Consider the following 9,905-nt stretch of genomic DNA (forward strand, 5'->3'; position numbering starts at 1 on the left):
AGTCAAGGCATTTGGCCACTCAATGGAGTAATTATGTAAGGGGGCATTCACGGCATTTGATCATTATCTTTGTGCTCATTCATGGAGGGGATTGGTTCATAGTTGCTCTTTCGAGTAATTCTCTTTGTCAAGGCTCTCGTGCATGGCTCCTAGTTCTAGGGAGCTAGCATGTCACTCTAAAATTTTGATTGGTTATCATGGCATGTTGTATCGTCGTCCAAGAGCGCTACTAAAGGAGGGAAAATATGTGTTGCTTAGAGATCGATCAAGGCTCGGTCCGGCCAAAAAGCAGGGGATGGAGGGTCATCTACTAGCTAATGGAATGGGTAAAAGCATTGTCACGCAATGGAGACCCGTTGGCACTCTGTGGGTTCCTTATGGCTTCTCATCGATTGCGGTTGGGGCAACGTCAATAATCATGCTTCAGGGGTGTCATAGATGTTCTTGTTGTGTGTGGTCAAGGACACTACCTATGGTTTTTGGCCCGTCACATCCTAATCACACCCTCAAATTATCTCATCTCAGTCAACTGGTTGGTCATATCTTATGTGGCTTCGAGTCCTCTTGCATAGGATAGTCTAGTCATGCAAAGCATCTTAACTATCAGTGTTGTGGCTCTAAGTCAATTTTTGGATATCATGTGTCGTTATGTAAATCACTATCACTCCTTATGGTTTTGAAATGCATACTAGTTAAATTTAGCATATGTAACCTCAAGACTATACACTGGGGTTTTTGGGTTGGTCTACCTGGTGGAAGGCCCTTAACACTAGGTAGATCTACTTGTACTTAATTTCACCAGTGATTAAATGTCAAGCGTCACACAAAAATACAAACAAAAAATGTTGTACAACTAGAAACGGAATCTTGTAACACTTGTATTTCTAGCTTTATCCTTTTTTATTATTTATCTAGAAAGTGAGCCTTGCTTATCTACTTGAAATTCACTTGAATTTGAAATATTGTAATGAAAGCGTGTAAATCATTTTTAGAAAAATGTTTCTCATGTTCTAAATATTTTTGTAAATGTTTAGTAGAGGAAATCCATTAAGAGATTCCTCAAGTCCAAACTAACATCCCAAGCTTCTAAAATAATACCAATAGCATAAATTCAGAGCTTTGTGTTTGTAAAGACCTCGCTTAACCAAACTATCATATAGGAGAGATGATAGGCATCATATACAAAGGAAAATATACAGTGATAGAAAGCGTTGAAGGGAAACCAAACCAATAGCATAAATTCAGAGCTTTGTGTTTGTAAAGACCTCGCTTAACCAAACTATCATATAGGGGAGATGATAGGCATCATATACAAAGGAAAATATAAATTGATAAAAAGTGTTGATCAAAATTGTAGTCTCATTGCATAGAGCTTACTAACAAGGCGAGTTGTCTGGTGTTGAGAATTCCCGCTGAGAATAGAGTTGGCAAGTTGATCACAGCATAAAAGGAACTTTTTGGTCCCAAGACATATCTAGAGATGGTCCTCCAATTCTAAAAGCAAAATTTGCAAACTTTTACTTTAGCTTTCTCTGACCTTTTACTTGCCCCACTCAGTATCCTTCCTGAAATGCTCCCATTGTCCCTCAGTGTTTTTCCTATCATCGAGCAATTTCCATACCACACTAGTTAGCCATAGTTAGAAGTGGCACAACATACTATCAAGAATGGGTCAATGGTTGTAGCACATAAACCCATGTGCACATAAACCCATCACACATGAGAGGAAGCAATATATCATTTTCAATAGATTTACACCAACCTTCATTCAAGAAGAATTCACTCATGTTGACAAGGAAATGCCCGAAGGCACCTCCTCTCCAAAGTTGGTTGAGTAGGTCCCCAACATGGGGCTCTATGGAATCAATCAAATAGTAATAATAAGAAAAATTGCAATGAAATTGTAAATGGAATGATATCTCAGCTTTGCGTCAATGTCCTTGAGCATATATTTAGGATTCACAACTTTCTTAATGTAACCACCTTTGGTGGAACTATAATATATTGTCTTACCCTAAGAGAAAAATATATCATCTTCTATTTCCTTAAAATAAAGCGTAACTATTCCATTGTCATCAGCGGTCTTTATTATCATTTTTAAATGTAGATAACCACCATTTCATTTCTTCTTTCTTTAATGTAATCTCTAATTATGTTGAAATTTGTTTCTAATTAACCTTTGGGTATTAACATAGAGTCTCTTGTCAGTCGAGGTCCCTCAAAATATTCAACAACCATTTTAAAGAAAGCAACACTTCTCTCATCATTAATTGGTGTACAACTACACCCACCGCATGTGCAAAGGTTGTGGTATTGGTCTGACAAGACCAACCGAGGCGCAAGGATTTTCCACCTAGGGGGCCACACATCAACTATGGCTCAGCTATATGCTCCCTTAAACTTCATCTTGTTTGAGGCCTCCACAATAGATGTGAGATGATACCTCCGACTCTGAGATAATGGAGTATCATAATAATGTCATTCGACCTCAAAAGAAAATTGGGTGGGTTTAATGCCCTGGCATGTGATGAAAGTATACATTCCTCCGATTCTATGGAGAATCACATTATGTTTCGAGTTGCAGATAGAGTTACGATGTACGTTTTTGCTCATCTTCGCAATTATCTGGAATTGCCAGGGACGACACTTTCATTTCGAATTCTTCTCTGTTCATTTGCGTGGAGGTTGGGGTTGGTCGTAAACTAAAACCTAAAATAGCCCCAAAAAATGTAAAAAATTAAAAATAAAATCATTATTTCTACAGTTCTTGCAGACCCCAAAAATCAAGTCAGCCCCACCATATGAATGGGTGGAACCTTTTGTCAAAACCTTGTTTGACCACGATAAATATTAATTCGACCTCATAAATTTGGACAATTCAGTTCACTCGACATCTCTACGTTTATGTTCGTGTGACACGACGAAGACTTTTTTTGTGATTTGATAAGTAATGGATGTTGCTCGTTGACCATCCATGACCTTATTTTTAGTGATATTTTGGGGGATCGTTTGACCCAATCTAGGATGAGGGAAAAAGCCAAGCATAAGAAAACAAGGACGAGGCCAAAATGAATATTAATAGACTCCATAAAAGATAATTTGATCCCTCATGTAGCTAGAATATATAATTTCTATTATGAAAGCGAAATTCCAAAATGACTAGATCACTGTTGCCACTTTTTGAGGATCTTTCAAGTCCAATGAAAGATTTACCGAGTCCTGCTCAAGATCAAAAAAAAAATTATCCAAGGTGAGGAACTTCAGTAGAAAATGCTGATAATGATGAAGGTGGTGTGAACCCGCAACTAAACAAATCAAAGGAAGAATTCTAGAAAATTGAGTAGAAAATGCTGATAATGATGAAGGTGGTGTGAACCCGCATCTAAACAAATCGAAGGAAGAATTCTAGAAAATTGATAACTTTTTTTTGTTGTTTAGCTCTGCTCAAGATCGAAGGGGGGAAGAAAGATTTATCAAAGATGAGGTGATTCAGCAGCAAATACCAATAATGATGAAGATGGTGTAAAGCCGCTAATGAAAAATTAAAAAGGCAGAATTCTAGAAATTTGACCACTTTTTTCCTCGCTTGTTTTAGACAAACTTAACCAAATCTAGGAAATCGTTTAGAATATCAAGGGAAAAACATCATGACAAAGACCACAATAATCATAGTAGAAAAAAGATTTCGAAAAGATTTTTTCAAAATTACCAGTCACTAGCCAACAGGTATGTTTGGAATTCAGCGATTGAAACCAATTCTGGTCAAGAACATTTTCAAAGGCACTTGCCAACAAATAATTGGTTGGAGTAAAGAAACTGAAACAAACTTCTCATATTTAAACCAAATTTCCTTCCACTCTATTTCACGAAAGCCCCTCCTAAAATTAAGCTTTCACGGAACCACGTTCTAAAATTAAGCTTCCATATTAATAGGTCATGACAATTCTTTGAATGCTTTTCCACATTAACAGGTCATGACATCTCTTTGAATTCAAATTAAGATAATTAGAAATATCCCTCCTAAAATCAACTAACCTCCAAAATCAACCAACTAGATTTTAATAGGCCACGACAACCCTTTCAATCCCAACGAAAATTAGAATGCAAAACAACATGAGTTTCGGTTAGAAAATACGAAGTTCCATAATCAAATCAACTTCTGTAATATGTTTATCTACCTACCACATTTCTTTTATATGTTTATCTATAACTCATGAAACCCTCTCCACATTCTTTTTACATGTTTACACAAAAATTCCTCTCCACATTTCTTTCGTATATTACAGAACAAAAATTCCTCTCCACATTTCTTTCGTATATTACAGAACAAAAATTCCTCTCCACCATCTATTTCATAAGACACTCCTAAATAAACGTTGGACGATTTAGAACATCAACATAAAAACTGGATAAAATTTCAGGCATTAAAAAAGGCTATGTATAAAGGCTGGCTGGTTATGTTTTTTGTCACACGTACCGAGAAACTGTGTACAAATATGGAAACTCTTTCTAATTTTCGGTAATGACTGGTTAATAGTCCAAGATATCGATAGCATACAAGTACCTGTTTTTGGTTATTTACTACACGTACCGAGAAGCTTGAATTCATTGTGTAATTTTATTTTCCATTTTTTTTACAACTGGAAAAAAAAAATAGAAAACGCAACCATAAATCATTAACATACAATACCTTGCAAGATCAACTGTGTACAAATATAGAAACTGTTTCTAATTTTCGCTAATGACTGGTCAATAGTCCAAGATATTGATAGAGCATACAACTACATGTTTCTGGTTATCTAGAGCACACGTACCGAGAAGCTTGAATTCATTGTAATTTTATTTTCCATATTTTTTATGGTAGGACAAAAAAGATAGAAAACGCAACCATAAATCATCAACATACAATACCTTACAAATCAAAAATGGGTTCACATATAGAAACTGTTTCTAGTTTTCACTAATGACTGGTTAATGGTCCGAGATATCGATAGCATACAAGTACTTGTTTGTGGATATTTAGAGCAAGTACAGGTAACACAATGAAGTCTAACAGTTACAGTCACCACAATGAAGTCCAACAGTTACAGGCACCACAATGAAGCCTAACAGTTATCAATTCAGATAGACCTTGAAAAAACAATTAAAAAATATACGTAAAACTTTAGAAGGAATATCAGACCAACGGTGCACAAACCACACAAAATCGATCATTTTTTATCCCGCTAACCACTAACCAGAGATAAAGACCTAATAAATATTAAAATACACCAATGCGATTGCAAGTTCAAATACCAAACAAACAATGAAAATTCATTAAGCCAGTTTAAATACCAAACAGACCATGAAAATGCAAGAGAAGCAAGTCTAATTACCAAATAGGCTATAAAAGCAGGAAGAGAAAAAGCCTAAACTAAATACGCCAGCATCAATACATTTCGGGCACCAAAAACACAAAATGTTGGCATAACCAACATTATTTTACGTTAATCTAGAAGAAATATTACCAATAAGAAAAAAGAAATGGCTGACAGCTTCAATGAACTTTCCAGAATTGTGCACATGGAATATTTCCCAACAAAAATTGCTAGCAAGATTCTAATCTACTGCCTAATAATGCAATTTCCAATGAATATAACACGGAATCACAACCACTATAATTATGCATTTTTCTCAGCAACAAGCTCCCACAATATCCCTTGTGATAACAATACATCTATCATATCACAATTCTAAATGAAGACTGCTATAATTCCATCCACCATATCAAATATGCAGTTTTCAAACTGAAAATCATAATGGTGTTCAGAACAAAATTACGCAATAATCTCAAATAGTCTAGTACCGTACCAATTAGATGAGTTATTAAGACTGATTCATAACTAAAACTATGGAATGAAACTATAGTAAGCCTATGATTCAAAATTCAGCAGCTTATAAATCTAGCGATACAGCGAAGATGATCCGAGATATGCAGGAGGGCCTCCAGCAACAGAGGCTCCTAAATCAGGTCGACGTAAATCCCTTTGCAGAAGAGGGTCCGCATAGTAGCTTTCATTTGGCACATCACCTAACGGCTTTCGATAATCCGCCTCCAACCTTTGACGATACAAAGATTCAATGCTTGGATCAACCCGGCTCTGATAATCTAACTCAGGTTGCTTTGGTAATAGACTACCATATGGATCTTGAGCTCGCAGGGCCGCATATGGATCTTGTGATTGCAGACTCGCATATGGATCTTGAGCTTGAAGAGGAGCCTGAGGAATATAATCCCTTCCAGCTCCATATCGTAATAGCTCCCTCTCAGCTATAGCAGGATCAACACCATAACCAGTTAAAGGAGCCTGAGGATAATCAGTACGTGCTGCACGTCTTGCTTCCTCCTGATAGCGTAGCATATCTTCTCTCAGCAATTCCTCTCGGCGCATTTCTTCTCGACGCAGTTCCTCTCGACGCAGTTCCTCTCTGCGCAGTTCCTCTCTGCGCAGTTCCTCTCTTAGGAGCTCCTCTCGACGTAGTTCCTCTCGACGCAGTTCCTCTCTAAGCATTTCCTCCCTCATCATCTCCTCCCTGAATTGAAGCTCCCTAGAACGCTGAAGCTCAACTTGAACTCTAGGTTCAAGAGGGGGAGCCTCCAAAGGAATGCGAGGAATTTCAGGGCGAGAACTAAACTGTGGTATAGGTCGGAAGAGCTCCGTAAGCTTTTTCACCTGTAAAACAAATAATAGTACTCATTATAGAAGCCATCAAATAAATATGTCGAGCAGTTTCATTACAAATAATCAATAGATTGATACCTGTTGAGGATTGAGTTCAAACCGAAACTTGTTCTTCCCATCATAGTTATCTTTGATTGCTTTCTTGAATATGTCTTCGGAAAGCGGCAAGCAATCCCTTTGAATACGGAACCGCACCTGCACAAACATATACTTCATTTAGAAAATCTCATCTCAAACTTATGTATTATGGACATGTATAGAAAAGATGGCGGTGCCTAAAGCAAAGAAACGGTGAAAAGGAGGCAAATAGAGAATAACATTTAACGAAACCGCAATTGCATACTTCCTTAATAGAACAATATCTGTGGCTACTGCATATATTGACAAAAACCAACACTGCGAAAAAAGGCAATTATCGAGCAACAAAATGATGCGTCAATTACAGAGTAAAGAAAATGATGCGACATTTCTAACCCCCCCTAGGGGTTTTGTCTTGCACCCTTACGGGTTTTGGCCCTCTGGCATTTTTTGAACTTGACGATGACTTCGTAAAACAGATAACAGCATTTTATCTCTATATGAATAAATTGCTTTCAAGCTTGATGGCAATTCAACTTTTATATGACTAAAAGAATCCAACTTGAATATAAAATGGAAACCACTACAAAAGTTACCTGTGCTGGAAATGGCCTTTTAGAACTCCGGAAAGCATCTGGCTCGAGATTCATTCCTCCAGCAGAAGCCGCCTTGTAGATACCATACATCAGTCTAAGCTCAAAATCATACAAGAAGAGCTTCATTCCGGGCTTGACCTTTTCTACAAGCTCCTTTTTGCCTGGTGGCAAGCCAAACACTTTGTATCGGAAACACTCCTGCTTAGTTTGAGAATTACACATAAAAATCAAGCCGGCAAACCTATCTTTGCTACTGGCATCTTCATTGTTTGCTTCCTGGACTTGTTTTTTCTTCTTATTTTGATCAACCTTTGACACGGGAGCTTCTGCTGAAGCCTTGGGTTCGTTCTCCTTTACAACCGTCTCCTTCTTAACAGTCTTATCAGCAACATTAGTTGGTGCTGCTTCTTTTTCATCTCCCCCAGCTACTTGCTGACCATCGCGTGATCTCTTCTTGTTCTTTCCTTTGGCCATCTTGTTTACGAGCTTTAAGAAAATTTATGGGTAACTGCATCCATCAGAAACATTTCCAGAACTAATTTAAATACATGTTCCGAATATGATACAAATCGTAACTTTAAATACAGCGCAACTAAGACTCGTCAATATAAACAAAATTATCTATATCGCAGATTTCAACGTCAATTCAAAAAATCCTAGCATAAGTCAGAGAATTGTTACCCAAAAAAGTTAAGGAATAACATGGCCAACAGATATAACAAATAAATACAAATATGCATTGGCTATTGGCAATCCACTGTTTATCAGAAGCACAGAAGACAAGTGGTCATTTATAGCAAAATTAATGAAATAAACCCGTAGAAAACCACCTGAGAACGAAAATGAACCGTATAAAGTATACTTTCAATAGTCAGCTAATCACATGAAAAGATATGTACTTTAATTGATCTATCAGAATGCAAGCAAGATCAAATAGAAATAGTACAAATCCAAAGGCTCTTAAAACCTAAGTCTTCTAAGAACCCAGGCACCATCCTCTACACCAAGGTTTAATACCCACAATTGACATGCAACAACTGTCATACCAGATATAGAACTCTTAACGGGCATATTTGAAAATGCTTCAAGCTTATACAAGCTTTTACAGGATCTAGTTAAACCCTAGGAGGTATCATCCTCACAACCTCTAAATAAAGAGCCCTGGTCAATTTCCCCGTAAATGGAATATCGAGGGAAAAAAAACAACTTCAGTTATATTTCATGCACAACGACAGCTCCTCTAAATATTACAACCAAACCCCATGACAGAAAATGAGCCTCTTCTATAAATATAACACCAAAGCCTTGATTGCCTACGACTCAGAATTGCAATCGTGAAAAGCCCTCCTAAATTGAAATCTATGAAGCAATCGAAGCAAAGCCCATATACAAAGATTTCCTTCAGCAAACATCGCCATCTAGAAAAATGGTAGAACCCCAAAGGGAAGGAAAAAGGTAGACCAATTTACTAAAATCAAAACTGCCAAGACCTAAAAACCACATTATATAATATAAAAAAAGAGCCAGTGACGTAACCCTCACCAGGGTTTCATAAATAGCAACACAGAGAGACCAAAGCATAAGCTAACGGGGTCCGTTCAACATCATTCCCACGAAAGAGCAGTCGAAAACAAATTGAGACTTGACTAACACAAAACATTATAAAACCTGAAGGACGGGACTCCTTCGTAACGCTTCCATCAACATTAAATATGGTGAAAGCCCACGGTAGCTAAAGGAAATAGGGCCAAAAACTGTATAAACCCTTTTTGCAAAACCCAGAAAACTGCAGAAGAGAACCGCGCCGCAGAACCCTAAAAACCCTAACAGCGCAAAATGAACTCTACTGAAGCTCATTTCCGGAACGCAACAAAAAAATAAAGAGGGAAAAGGGCCATGTAAGAGATTTACCGACCTGATAAACGAGCTGCCACCGCCGACTATCTACGCGCAATGAACCTTCAACATTTGCTATCTGAAACGAAGAAATGAAGAAGACGCGAAGTGAATGAAACGAGAGCGGAGAGGCAACAATATAGAGGAGAAAAGAGGAGGGTACGCGAATCCAACGGTCAGGATGCACTCAATGGCCTGTACCCCCGGATCGCTTGACACGTTCGAGCATATATCACTTCAAATTTCTATTATACCCGGAGCTTCTTACCTGCCAGTGTGAAAAGGGCCAAAACACGCGATGTCCCCAAAACCCTAATTCGCGTTGGCGTTTATTCCATTCACGAAATCGAGTTTGCGCTCTGTGTTATTGGAATTCGGAGAAATCTTTGTGAAAGTTCTCTAATCCAGAATGAAGGTTCAATAACAAGTTTTATTAATACCGTTCCATCATGGTTCCCTCAAAGTCAGGTGGTCCCATGGAGGGGCGAGTTTTATTATTACCCTTCTTTTTCACGGTTCCATACAAGGCTCATTTCATTTTAGACCGGAATGGTCATGGAAGTAGCAAGTTTTTCATTGGCCAAAGATGTAATAAAAGCAATAGCAAGTTTTA

At 37.7% G+C, this 9,905-nt stretch overlaps 1 protein-coding gene across 2 annotated transcripts; it reads right to left on the minus strand.

Annotated features, from left to right (window-relative positions):
- Window positions 1-5,629: 5,629 nt before the first annotated feature.
- On the minus strand, window positions 5,630-9,700 carry LOC149203624 (uncharacterized). Of its 2 annotated transcripts, XM_089403506.1 has the most exons (5): window positions 9,561-9,700; window positions 9,312-9,371; window positions 7,397-7,904; window positions 6,801-6,917; window positions 5,630-6,713 (listed from the first exon to the last, which is right to left on the minus strand). In XM_089403506.1, exons 3-5 carry the CDS (start codon window positions 7,868-7,870, stop codon window positions 5,943-5,945), a joined length of 1,362 nt encoding a protein of 453 aa, XP_089259632.1. In that variant the 5' UTR covers window positions 7,871-7,904; window positions 9,312-9,371; window positions 9,561-9,700; the 3' UTR covers window positions 5,630-5,942. The 2 variants fall into 2 exon arrangements, with proteins under 2 accessions (XP_089259632.1, XP_089259631.1); XM_089403505.1 differs by lacking the exon at window positions 9,561-9,700 and having other exon boundaries at window positions 9,312-9,482.
- Window positions 9,701-9,905: the final 205 nt, after the last annotated feature.

The sequence above is a fragment of the Pinus tabuliformis genome, chromosome 2_1, assembly GCF_031772625.1.
Source record: "Pinus tabuliformis cultivar Carrire ecotype Pingquan chromosome 2_1, CPIR1, whole genome shotgun sequence".
Classification (NCBI taxonomy): domain Eukaryota; kingdom Viridiplantae; phylum Streptophyta; class Pinopsida; order Pinales; family Pinaceae; genus Pinus; species Pinus tabuliformis.

Coding starts and splice junctions, on each gene's coding strand:
- LOC149203624 (XM_089403506.1), bottom strand. CDS start 7,870: ATGGCCAAAGGAAAGAACAAGAAGAGATCACGCGATGGTCAGCAAGTA. Junction 6,918..7,396: donor AAAGGCCATTTCCAGCACAG/GTAACTTTTGTA, acceptor ATGTTTGTGCAG/GTGCGGTTCCGTATTCAAAG. Junction 6,714..6,800: donor TTGAACTCAATCCTCAACAG/GTATCAATCTAT, acceptor TTTGTTTTACAG/GTGAAAAAGCTTACGGAGCT.